The following is a 13,470-nucleotide window of genomic DNA, read 5'->3' as shown; positions in this document are numbered from 1 at the left end:
CCTATATATGCAGCAGGATCAGTTCATTCCCATTCACTGTATATATGGCAGGAGGTTCAGTTAATTCCCAATTACATATGGCAGGTGGATCAGTTACTTCCCACGTATATATGGCAGCAGGATCAGTTAGTTCCCACTTATCGATTGCAGGAGGATCAGTTAATTCCCAGTTATATATGGCAGCAGGATCAGTTAATTCCCACTTATATATGGCAGTAGGATCAGTTAATTCCCACTTATATTTGGCAGCAGGATCAGTTAATTTCCACGTGTATATGGCAGGAATATCAGCTAATTCCCAGTTATATATGGCAGCAGGATCAGTTATTTTCCACCTATATATGGCAGCAGGATCAGTTAATTCCCACTTATATATGGCAGGAGGATCAGTTAATTCCCACTTATATATGGCAGCAGGATCAGTTAATTCCCACTTATATATGCAGAAGGATCAGTTAATTCCCACTTATATTTGGCAGCAGGATCAGTTAATTTCCACGTGTATATGGCAGGAATATCAGCTAATTCCCAGTTATATATGGCAGCAGGATCAGTTATTTTCCACCTATATATGGCAGCAGGATCAGTTAATTCCCACTTATATATGGCAGGAGGATCAGTTAATTCCCACTTATATATGGCAGCAGGATCAGTTAATTCCCACTTATATATGCAGAAGGATCAGTTAATTCCCACTTATCTATGGAAGGAGGATCAGTTATTTTTCCAGTTATATATGGCAGCAGGATCAGTTATTTTCCACCTATATATGCAGAAGGATCAGTTAATTCCCACTTATCTATGGAAGGAGGATCAGTTATTTTTCCACTTATATATGGCAGCAGGATCAGTTAATATCCATTTATATATGGCAGGGGGATCAGTTAATTCCCACTTATATATGGCAGGGGGGATCAGTTAATTCCCACTTATATATGGCAGGTGGATCAGTTAATTCCCACTTATATATGCAGAAGGATCAGTTAATTCCCACTTATATATGCAGAAGGATCAGTTAATTCCCACTTATATATGGCAGTAGGATCAGTTAATATCCACTTATATATGGCAGTAGGATCAGTTAATATCCACTTATATAAGGCAGCAGGATCAGTTCATTCCCACTTATATAAGGCAGCAGGATCAGTTCATTCCCACTTATCTATGGCAGGAGGATCAGTTAATTATTTTTTGGTATTGTATCTAACTCTGTCAGTATGGATGGGAGAGTTCAGAGTGAGATGCAAGACATACTGTTCAGCTGTAAAACTGAAACAGCAACATTTTGTCCAAATCGTTTTTTTCTTGTAACAATGGAGTTCTCTAGTGCCCTCTTGTGGCATTCTGCAGTGGGTGAAAATAGATCTAGTAACTAACAAAAATCAAATCAAATACAGAACAATTTTGGATACTGTAAAAACACTACTACCTGGTTGACTCTCCTCACGGTTGCTTCCTGATTCTATACCAGCATGTGTGTGAGCAGCAGTTTGTATACAAACACTAATTAACATCCCAGTATCCAGGTCACACGCCACCTACTGGCCGTTGAGATGAGATGGCGTGTGCATGGCATAGTTTTGTATGGAGATACAAAAGACAGATTGGCCACCTGCCAGTCCTACCCACAGCCCCATTCCAGCTGCCCGGTGTGCCAACCCCCGGGAGAGGGCGGTGCCAGGGCTGTGCTTTAGGACCACGCGTAGGCTGTTTGGAGTGTTTATCCGGCTGGATAAAAAAAAAATATATATATATATTATGTCGTCCCCCAACTTCTAAAACCAAAATTGCACCCTGCAAGGAACACCCTGGCAGGTTGTTTCAATTGGGTTTGTTTGTTTCCAAATGTGCTGTTGTCATGTCTCAAACACATAATTTCCTCACATTACCATAATTGAATTAAATACAATGTTTTTTTTCTATTAGAGTTTTTTATTTGGTGTTTAAATGTGCACAGTATTTGATACAGTACATCCACTGTGTTGTAAATATCATAGGATAAGATCAGTGCCAGTTTTCTCCAGAGTTTATAGCCTTGGACAATAATTGTACATTATAACTTTGTTCTTTCATTCTGCCGCTGATAATTTGCTCTGTTAAGTAAACACGCCAACAGCCAAACAACTCTACAAAACCAGGGTGTGTCCATCTGACTGTACATATCACTGACTCACTTTGTGTACATTCAAAATTCTAGAAGGAACGTTCTTGTGAATGGAGTCTATTAGGTCAAAATGAACACGCTAATAAGTCCTTTTTTTCTTTCTCATAGTGGTTAGGAAACATTTGTCATGCAGAGTATTAACCTCATCAATACCAGAGCTTAGATAGAAAACATCAGCAACTTACTCTTCTGGCAAGATAAGCATTTAGGTACGCTGTGCACTATGTGTTGCTGTTGAGCCTCTGTGACTAGCAGTAGTGAAATGGCAGTATTAAATAGAGGTTGATTTGGGAATCCTGGGACTTGCAGTCCAAATGTCTAGGTGTCTATCAGAGGAGGCCATAGCTCTACTGAGCATGTGCCAGAGCCCCTGCCCCCTGGCCGAACCCGAAGCCCTTGGGACCAAAGGATTTGGCATAACATGCTGTGGATGAAAATATGGTAAACTTTATATAAGAATGTATTTACATACAAAGGCATATACATTTATAACAGATGCTAAAGTTGAGCTTTTTCTCCAGTATATTTACATTCCGTTTTGGTGAATTTATTTAGCTAGGCAATCCACGAGTTGTCTACACATGTGTTTATCAATAACTCTAAAACAAGTAGAAGTTCAGAACAGAGTATTTACACTACAGTATGTGCAATTCTCATGTTTACTCTACACTTTAATTGAATGCATTTAGGCAATTGTGTCTTTGCTATTTATTGTACACATTTGTTTTACATGAATAGAGTATACACACCTTTGCAGTAGATTTCTCCATCTTTGTCGGCCACAGTGGTTGACTCCAGCCCCTTGCCGCATTTGGCACAGCGGAAGCAGCTCTTGTGCCAGGACTGAAGGAGAGAGATAAGGAGAAGTAAGTGATGTTCTGTACTAGAACACAGACAGCATATCCCCCTGCATCTATTTCAGTTGACATGAACTCGAAAGCCAAAGATACATGTAGTAATTTAGTACTTTTACATACGGTATACAACGTTTAGTAGAAGCAGGGTTTTGAGATGACAAGATTATGAGCTATTTCCTCTCAAAACAATCTGATTAGCCCAAAACTCAGACTTACATTTCCACCTCCGAGCACCTTCTCGGCAGAGTACACAGCCTTGGCACAGCGCGGGCACACGTCTGAACTGCCAAACTTGGTGGCCAACTTGGAGGCGTTGGGGTTGTTGGTGGGACAGTGGGCTGCTGGCCTGTGGATGACAAGACAGGTTTGTTATGATTACTCTACATGTTCAGGCCTTGATGTCTGTAGTACTGCTGTTTTTCCCTGGTAGACCTATGTCACTAACCAGATTCCACTCACCTGGTTTCCCAGGGCTGATTAGAAGGGAAGGATGAACATCAGCAGTGAAAGCCCTGGGGTGTAATCATTAATCTAAACACTACTAAAACAAGAGTTTCTATTGGACAAATTCAGGCAGGTCCCTTCCAGTCTCATTCCATTTCCTTTTGTTTAAGAAACGTTTTGCAACAGAATTGACGTAATGAATACACCCCTCATATAGAGTGTATACAATATTAAACTCTCTGAGATTCCTTCCTTACTCTTCAGGTCTGATTCCAAGATGTGCCCCCGTGTCCATGCTCAGGGTGCCTGCTCCTCCGCCAAAGCCATAGCCTTTTGGCCCATACTTCTTGCCGTAGCAGGACTTGCAGTAGATCTCATCCACGTGACAGGCCACCGTTGTGCTGTCCAGGTTCTTCTTACATGCCACTAAGAGTAGAGTAGGAGGTAATATAATTAGAAATATAGCTAAGAGCAGCAATGAACAGGGTTCAAACAATGACAGAAAGGACACAAGATCAGTTGGATAACAAAGCAAATCACTATCATGTAGGAACTATCTTCCTTTAAGTACAATCAGTGCATTATGAGAAGAAGACTTGTAAATTATTTTTAGCATTAGCATTAGTGCTAACATGCATCTATAGGTACCGCAATGAATGTCTTTGAATACATATTTGATTAGTTACTTTCATTGATTGTGTCTTAGTGTTAAACAAGGCTTTATGTATTTCATAGCTTGACATTTTTATCCACTTTAGCAGGAATTGTGGGTGGTCTCATCATTGAACATCAATTTGTTCAACGGTTTTTTATATCTGTTCATCATGATCCATTACACCTCATAGCATAACAAATTGTTTGATACTAATATATAAATGAGCTTTTCGTTCTTCTAAACATGCATACAACATACAACAAAGTATCGTAAAGTAAAAAATACCCACAATCCTCTGAAAACAGAGCGAATTCTTACATTTATGGGAAATATGAAAATTCAGTAAGTTAAACACAATTTTCCTTCTAGTTGTTTTTAAACACACATAGTTGTTTAGATTACACTTTTATCTTATATTGAATTCATTTTTTTGGGGTGGGGGGGGTTGGTTGAACAAGTAAAGTACTAATTATATTCAAGAAAATATGACAACTACATTTTTTATGTCAAAATAATTATATTTTCAAGTATAATTTACTAACAACCTGAATTATTTCTGACAGTGTGTTTGTAAGCTTTCAAATTGCATGAAACTCAACCATTTATCTTTTCCTGGGGCGGCAAGCAGCCTAGTGGTTAGAGTGGTGGGCCAGTAACCGAAAGCTGACAAGGTAAACATCTGTTGTTCTGCCCCTGAACAAGGCAGTTAACCAACTGTTCCCTGCTAAGCTGTCATTAAATAAAGGTTACATAACTAATTTACCACCTGGTGATGTAACTAGGCAGGATGAAACTCCATCCCACCAAAACAAGCAGAAATGGCAGGTGGTCATTTCAAACAGCTTACACTGCTCAAAAAAATAAAGGGAACACTTAAACAACACAATGTAACTCCAAGTCAATCACACTTCTGTGAAATCAAACTGTCCACTTAGGAAGCAACACTGATTGACAATAAATGTCACATGCTGTTGTGCAAATGGAATAGACAAAAGGTGGAAATTATAGGCAATTAGCAAGACACCCCCAATAAAGGAGTGATTCTGCAGGTGGTGACCACAGACCACTTCTCAGTTCCTATGCTTCCTGGCTGATGTTTTGGTCACTTTTGAATGCTGGCGGTGCTCTCACTCTAGTGGTAGCATGAGATGGAGTCTACAACCCACACAAGTGGCTCAGGTAGTGCAGCTCATCCAGGATGGCACATCAATGCGAGCTGTGGCAAGAAGGTTTGCTGTGTCTGTCAGCGTAGTGTCCAGAGCATGGAGGCGCTTCCAGGAGACAGGCCAGTACATCAGGAGACGTGGAGGAGGCCGTAGGTGGGCAACAACCCAGCAGCAGGACCGCTACCTCCGCCTTTGTGCAAAGAGGAGCACTGCCAGAGCCCTGCAAAATGACCTCCAGCAGGCCACAAATGTGCATGTGTCAGCATATGGTCTCACAAGGGGTCTGAGGATCTCATCTCGGTACCTAATGGCAGTCAGGCTACCTCTGGCGAGCACATGGAGGGCTGTGCGGCCCCACAAAGAAATGCCACCCCACACCATGACTGAGCCACCGCCAAACCGGTCATGCTGGAGGATGTTGCAGGCAGCAGAACGTTCTCCACGGCGTCTCCAGACTCTGTCACGTCTGTCACAAATTTGCCTTTCTTGGTGTTCTCTGGCAAATGCCAAACGTCCTGCACGGTGTTGGGCTGTAAGCACAACCCCCACCTGTGGACGTCGGGCCCTCATACCACCCTCATGGAGTCTGTTTCTGACCGTTTGAGCAGACACATGCACATTTGTGGCCTGCTGGAGGTCATTTTGCAGGGCTCTGGCAGTGCTCCTCTTTGCACAAAGGTGGAGGTAGCGGTCCTGCTGCTGGGTTGTTGTCCTCCTACGGCCTCCTCCACGTCTCCTGATGTACTGGCCTGTCTCCTGGTAGCGCCTCCATGCTCTGGACACTACGCTGAGAGACACAGCAAACCTTCTTGCCACAGCTCGCATTGATGTGCCATCCTGGATGAGCTGCACTACCTGAGGCACTTGTGTGGGTTGTAGACTCCATCTCATGCTACCACTAGAGTGAGAGCACCGCCAGCATTCAAAAGTGACCAAAACATCAGCCAGGAAGCATAGGAACTGAGAAGTGGTCTGTGGTCACCACCTGCAGAATCACTCCTTTATTGGGGGTGTCTTGCTAATTGCCTATAATTTCCACCTTTTGTCTATTCCATTTGCACAACAGCATGTGAAATTTATTGTCAATCAGTGTTGCTTCCTAAGTGGACAGTTTAATTTCACAGAAGTGTGATTGACTTGGAGTTACATTGTGTTGTTTAAGTGTTCCCTTTATTTTTTTGAGCAGTGTATTTAAAACACCGGTAAATCACGTTTTGGACTGTGCTTGGCCTTTAAGTGGTCAATGCTGTGCCATATCAGCAGCAACACCAGCAGTTTAGACACTACAGTACAACACTAACAATCTTAGGTCCTTTTGTAGGTAAACAGACCTTGCCGTTTAAGGTTTCAGTCCTTTCATGACATTGAAATGACACTGTGACATCACCACAGTCTGTGTTAGTTAACATTTGATCTTCTGACTCTGCGGGTGAGAGATGAGCCTCGTTAGCTCACACAAACACATGCTGTGTACCTTTTCTCCCATATAAGGGCTACAAGGCCTGTGACACATCCATTTCTCTCTCTCCAAATAAGGGCACACAAACGAGAACCGAGAACCTTTGGATGCTCTGCTTCCTCTCTCGGTGCCAGAATACTTCACATTCCATCCTGAGCTCTGAATATCAGCTCAGAGTAATTGGTGCATTGGTAGTCACAGTGTGGTTTATGAAAGAACGGGATGACCTCACTCCGTTCACTTACTGCACAGAAAGCAGCACTTGTGGAAAAATTTCCCTTCACACTGCACTTCTTCAGCAAAGTACACCGTCTTCTGGCAGCAGCCACACTTATTTCCTCCTCCCAAAGGCATCCTGCGGAGTCACAGTGGAGACTTAGTTCCATACATAGAAAAAGAGCAGCAGGTCTGTACTTCCTGTTGTTTAACACTCACTCAATGGGAATAGATCCTTACATAGAAATTAAGTCTACATCTACAGTCCCTGACACGCATTGGATGGGAGGAGACCTACAGACCTCGTGATTTGACCACAAAAAAACTGTGTGCAAACCCATTATAGACTATACGGTACCTAGGGCCCAGAGCTTTTCTGGTCAGGTGATCAAGAACTCTTCAAATGAGAGAACATACAGTATTTACAGAACAGAGCCTGATTATCCATTGTAGAGACCCTTTCTAAATGTGTAGTATCTTAGGAATTTACTCAGAAAATGAACTCCTCTGAGTTAAATAAAAAGCATGAGCTGGCATACACCCAGAGAAAAGTATTTAGTGTATACAGTAGGTGCTGACTAACAGTGAATAAACTATAAAAATATAGAGAGTAGCACACTCCATATAAACTCTGTAACGATGTGCACTGAGAGTCAGGAAGCAAGTTCAGGGAGTGAGTGATTTAATCAATAAACAAAACGTAATACAAACTAAGAATATCACACAGACATGAAACAGAAACACCTGGTGAAGGAACCAAAGGGAGTGACATATATAAGGTAGGTAATCAAGGAGGTGATGGAGTCCAGGTGAGTGTCATGAGGCGCTGGTGCGCGTGCCGATGGTGACAGGTGTGTGGGATAATGAGCAGTCTGATGACCTAGAGGCCGGAGAGGGAGCACACGTGACAAACTCCCAGTAATTTATTGAGTAAATCACCAACGTTTCAGCATCACACTGTGCCTTCACAATAAACGTTGGTGATTTACCCCAAAAATTACTGGGAGTTTAAATATTGATTGTGCTACTCTCTTTTTATAGCTTACTCCTCTGAGTCAAAACTGCTGCAGGGCTTGACTACAGTACTTTATTATCTTTTATCAGGAAATGCAAAGTTCCTCCTGATGTTCAACAACTGCTAGGGAGGTTCCAGGCCACTCATACAGAACACTCATTGTATCAGCTGAAGGGAGGACGGCTCATAATAATGGCCAAAACGGAACAAATGGAATGGAATCAAACACATGGAAGCCATGGGTTTGATGTATTTGGTACCATTCCATCAATTCTGCTCCAGCCATTACCACAAGCCTGTCCTTCTCAAATAAGGTGCCACCAACCTCCTGTGCTTTAAATAGAGAACTACTGCTGAATTGAAATAATACATTGCTGTTGAGTGTATTGTACTCGACTCCATCTTGTTGAAATATGAATCCTATGATGTCACCCAGACAGGTTCCAATCTGCCATTTGGGTAAACAGGAAATGGTCTGCATTTCATTTTGTAATTACACCACCATGTTAGTAGCCACTTCATGGCTTTAGACAGTCACTGACCCGGGCAGGCATTAGACAACAGAGATGAATGCAATAGAACAATTCAAATGCTGAAAAATGTCTATTGTAAAGAACTGCATTTGACAATTTAGAGTATTATCCGACATCACCTCTATCACAGTAATCTCCTGGTTACCACAATAACAAGATAATTTATTGCAACATCGCCTTTCCTGTATAAAGGGTTGAGAGTGAAACTTGAGTACTGAGAAACAAAGATAATTTTGATCAACACATTGCATAGGAAGCTGGTCTTGCAACATACAGATGTAGGATCCTAATTTGAGCCATTTTGCTACAGCAGGAAAATGATCCTGCAGAAATAGGAAATGTGAAATATTATGTGGATTATAATTAATGGACATTTTTTGTAGGGGTTGATACATTTTTCATTAGGGCAATTCAAGTCTGACATTTTAAGTGGAAATTACAAACTTTAGAAGCCTTTTTAAACCTTGAATACACTACACGTTTGCATTTCCTCAAATTAAGATCTTACATCTGTATTGTACATACAGTACAGTACTCTACACGAATGTTACTCATCATATCATATCCTGAGTTCTGAGACTCATTTCCTGCAGATTCTCAGGAAATAGAACCCTTAACTCACCCAGCCAAACCTCTACCCAGTTCGGTGTTTTTACATCTACTGGCCTTGTGTGCTGCTGTCATCCATCATGTTCTGAACATGCTGTCATCACTCCTCAGATTACATATACACTACCATACAGAATATAGCAGTCACCACACACCCAGTGTATGGAATTATGATCAAGCTAATAAGTTAAAACAATTTTTTTTATTTTTTTACATTCTTTCCCTAAATGACCATAGCTTCTTTACCCTGTGTTGGACACAAGTCTTTTTGAGAAAATTCTGTTTTTAGAGCAACAGATGTGATCTACCCTTCAAACTTCAAACTCACATAGATACAGTTCTCAAAGTTATACTCTTGGCAGGAACTCAGCAGTCTGAAAACGTTTCAGAATACACTCACTGCTCACACACCCACACATCAGGCTTTGAAAGTGAAAAAGCAGAAGAATGTGCAGTCCCGGATAGGAATAAAAGTTTTGAATGTGTTCTCTGTGGACTGTAACTGTATTCTATACATCATGAAAGCAGTGGTTACAGTTGCTGGTAGATGTTGAAGATGGTCCCATCTTACCTGTGTTTCTTTGTGTGTCTGTGTGGCCTGGCAGATACTCCCTGGCCGTAGAGTGATCTCTGATGAGTGGAGTTCAGACGAGTTCAGGACAGGCTTCAGTCTAAGACAGCAGCAGAGAAAGAAGCCAGGCTGGGACTGAGGGAGGAGGAGTCTGCTGGATACACACGTAGACTAAAAGAGAGACATGGAGAGCGGGAGGAGAACGAGAGGATGAAGGAAAAGAGGAAGAGACATGAGAGATAAGCATGTTTGTGAGAGAGATGGGGAGAGAGGTAGAGAGATGCAGAAACAGGGTTAGAGAGAGGCTAAGAGAAAGAAAGAGAGAGAGAGTAAGATAGAGAGCGAGAGAGAGTGTAAGAGAGAGAGAGAGAGAGAGAGAGAGAGAGAGAGAGAGAGAGAGAGAGAGAGAGAGAGAGAGAGAGAGAGAGAGAGAGAGAGAGAGAGAGAGAGAGAGAGAAGCCCTGTTTATATCTGGTGCTGACATGCAGCCCTTTGTCCTGATCTTGTCCACATTCTGATTGTGCCCACGTTTTTAGACAGGAGTAGATTATTAAAAGACACATTGTGGTCTGATTGTGTCTTCCTGACTAACTCCAGAAGTAGTCAGGCACGCATTGTGTCTGGATATCAATCAAGTGTAAACAGACCTGGATGGTCAAACCATTTAAATCATTATCATGGCCTCTAAAATCATTGAGAGTAAGCACTATTGACTTATGGCATCAGTAATAGTCTTAAAATAAATACATTCATATTATTTTGAAAGAATGTCTATCAAATAATTTGCGTACGGGGAGTCATTAGATAATCTGGTCACAATGAGGACACAGCGGACGGATAAGACACATTTTAATAATGGGTGTAGGCACGTCAAACCTTATTGATTAGATCACGAAAGTCACGTTAGGGCAAGGTGTAAACGAGGCAAGAGAGAGAGGGAAAGAGGCAGAAAGAGAGGGAAGGAAAAAGGATGGTATGATGGAAAGAGGAGATTAGACATAATATACCAGCAGGCCAGTGAAGCCAAGACAGCCTCCTTCTAAAATCTGGTTTTACTGCCCTCTTCCTGTGATAGGTAGCAGTACCATTAAATTACCTAGCTACTCTATCTTCTTCAAATCCAGTAACCTACAATCAGTCAAATCCACAATGGCCTGGTAACATTTACTGAGGTATAACACAGCCAAGATGATTTTCCCAGGCAGCATGTGAGACTCATGCTGTAAGGACTTCTTCTTACCAAGAGCGAGCTATGATATGCAAAGAAAAACATTGCATTTTATGGCTTGAAGATAAAACAGCTTCTCCAGTACTAGATTGGTTTGTGGAGTTCTCCAGTCAGTGAAGTGCTGAGTGCTGGCCACTGCCTTACAAGGTGTTTGTTATGATGATTGCAGACTGCAGGCATGTTTGCTGAAAGGATTACTCACTTTCTCCAGGGGCGGGGCTATTAGGTAAAGCTCAAGTTTAAAAGTCTAGGCCTACAATTATTTGGGGATTTTGGAGCATGAAGATAAATAATGTTACCTAGCCTAAATATGTTTGTTGGGACAAACGTGCTATGAGAGAGACATTTTTAGAGAGCGAGAGAGAAGTTAAATTGATTCAATAACTCTGTGAAAGGGTAGGAGGCAAAATGAAAGGAGGGAAATTGATGTGAAGGTTGATTAAATAAAAGGTGATACAAAATTAAGCAAAATTGGCAAAAATATTTACAAATATGAACAAAAAGAATGTAGAAACACTGAAAACCCTAAGCAGGCATTCCTGCCAATATAACTAACAGGTAGTGTCTTCCTGGCTCTGTCCAGTCTCCCCATGACCAAACTCAGACACCAGCCTGCGCAAAATATAGTCACCTCCCTCATAGCATGCGTTTAGACAGGCAGCCCAATTCAGATATTTTTCTCTCCACTCATTGGTCTTTTGAACTGTCACATCAGATCTTTTCACATCAGATCTGATCTGATTGGAACAAAGACCAATTTGTGAAAAAAAGGTAATATTTGTTGGGCTGCCTGTCTAAACGCAGGCATAGTAGCGCACACCTTTGAGTATACCAGGGCCGGACTGGGACCAGAAATTGGCCTTGGCATTTCTAAAGGCGTTTTCACACATAGTTCTGAGCTATAGTTCAAATCAGAGTTAGATTATTTGTTACATTGTATTTTTTATTTTTTTTGTCCAGTTGGTTTGAAATGGCCAAATGTCAAACAAACTAAATGCCTAAACAAAACTATGTGTTCATGCAATTGATTTGGTTATTGGAGAAAAATGTTCACGTTAAATCCATCTATGATTATCAAGCATAAACACTCCAGAGTTGGGAAATACCGCTTCAAACCAATTTGGTATGAAAGCTCCATAACACATTGGCCCATTTTGTCACTTGAGGCACTCAGTAACACAGTGTACCAATACCAATAATGTGATTACGGACCGCAATTTGGGGCGTTCCTGCATGTTTGCATTCCTGCATCTGCATCACTTATAATTTGTGCAAATAAATACAATTAATTAGAATCTATAGAGCAGCTTGAAGTGATACAATCCTCTGTGTGCTCAACCCACCTCAGTTCTCTCTCCATCTGCCCTCTTCTGTCACTTTCTCTGTCTTTTCTCTTGCTGTCTCAGGTTCTTGTTTGTTACTGTCTCCTTTGTCTGTCCTCTTCTGTTATGGCCTGTTCTGTTCTTCTGGTGTCTCTTTCCATCATATCCTATTCTTCTGTTGCTGTCTCTATGTCTTGTCTGGTGTCTCTCTCCATCATATCCTGAGTGGCGCAGCGATCTAAGGCACTGCAGCTCAGTTTCAGAGGTGTCACTACAGACACTGGTTTGAATCCAGGCTGTATCACAACTGGCTGTGATTGAGTGTTGCGCAATTGGCCTAGCGTCGTCCGGGTTTGGCCGGTGTAGACCGTCATTTAAATAAGAATTTGTTCTTGACTGACTTGCCTAGTTAAATATCCTATTCCTCTGTGTCTTGTCTCACTCTTCTGTTGTTGGGTCTTGTCCTACTCTTCTGTTGCTGTGTCTTGTGTGTATTTTTAGTTTTGCAATCCAGAACGGTCAAGGGCATACTAGGGTATCTTAACTTGTTTTGGGCCTGGGTCACCTAAATCATCATCTTCCCTACCAGTTGCCCCTGCCTGCTGCTGTTCTAAGTGCCCCACTGGCCTGTTGTTCTTATCTGTCATCCTTGACTCATCTGAAAGGTAGAAAGGTATTTTATTTATTTTACCAGGTAATTTGCCTGAGAACACATCCTCATTTACAGCAACGACTTGGGGAATAGTTACAGGGGAGAGGAGGGGGGATAAATGAGCCAATTGTAAGCTGGGTGTGATTAGGTGACCGTATGAGGGCCAGATTGTGAATTTAGCCAGGACACCAGGGTTAACACCCCTACTCTTACGATAGGTGCCATTGGGTCTTTAGTGACCACAGAGAGTCAGGACACCCATTTAACATCCCATCTGAAAGACGGTACCCTACACAGGGAAATGTCCCCAATCACTGTCCTGGGGCTTTGGGATATATATTTATTTATTTTTAGACCAGAAGAAAGGCCACCTCCTACTGGCCCTCCAACACCTCTTCCAGCAGCATCTGGTCTCCCATCCAGGGACCAACCCTGCTTAGCTTCAGAAGCAAGCCAGTAGTGGGATGCAGGGTGATATGCTGCTGGCCAGAGCTGCAACATGTCATTTGTTTGTTTTAACGGGTGACTGAACTTCCTGATTTGACCTAGTTTTAGATTTGGTTCATTAAGAAATGCTAG

The 13,470-nt window shown here is 41.9% G+C and overlaps 1 protein-coding gene across 1 annotated transcript; it reads right to left on the bottom strand.

Annotated features, from left to right (window-relative positions):
• Positions 1 to 1,911: 1,911 nt before the first annotated feature.
• Positions 1,912 to 10,015, bottom strand: LOC139554451 (cysteine and glycine-rich protein 1-like). The gene is made up of 6 exons (XM_071367264.1): positions 9,690 to 10,015; positions 6,991 to 7,100; positions 3,723 to 3,891; positions 3,238 to 3,367; positions 2,914 to 3,007; positions 1,912 to 2,588 (listed from the first exon to the last, which is right to left on the bottom strand). The coding sequence occupies exons 2-6, from the start codon at positions 7,097 to 7,099 to the stop codon at positions 2,512 to 2,514; spliced, it is 579 nt and encodes a 192-aa protein (XP_071223365.1). The 5' UTR covers position 7,100; positions 9,690 to 10,015; the 3' UTR covers positions 1,912 to 2,511.
• Positions 10,016 to 13,470: the final 3,455 nt, after the last annotated feature.

Source organism: Salvelinus alpinus, chromosome 2 (assembly GCF_045679555.1).
Source record: "Salvelinus alpinus chromosome 2, SLU_Salpinus.1, whole genome shotgun sequence".
NCBI classification, from domain to species: domain Eukaryota; kingdom Metazoa; phylum Chordata; class Actinopteri; order Salmoniformes; family Salmonidae; genus Salvelinus; species Salvelinus alpinus.
Note: the sequence above shows the minus strand (reverse complement) of the source record. Positions and strands in the feature narration are given on the sequence as shown.

Excerpts from the sequence above, each read along its gene's own strand:
- LOC139554451 (XM_071367264.1), bottom strand. The coding sequence starts at position 7,099 with ATGCCTTTGGGAGGAGGAAATAAGTGTGGCTGCTGCCAGAAGACGGTG. Across the intron at positions 3,008-3,237 it reads AGGTGCTCGGAGGTGGAAAT|TCCTGGCACAAGAGCTGCTT; the intron begins GTAAGTCTGAGT and ends TCTCTCCTTCAG. Across the intron at positions 2,589-2,913 it reads TGGAGAAATCTACTGCAAAG|CATGTTATGCCAAATCCTTT; the intron begins GTGTGTATACTC and ends TTTCATCCACAG.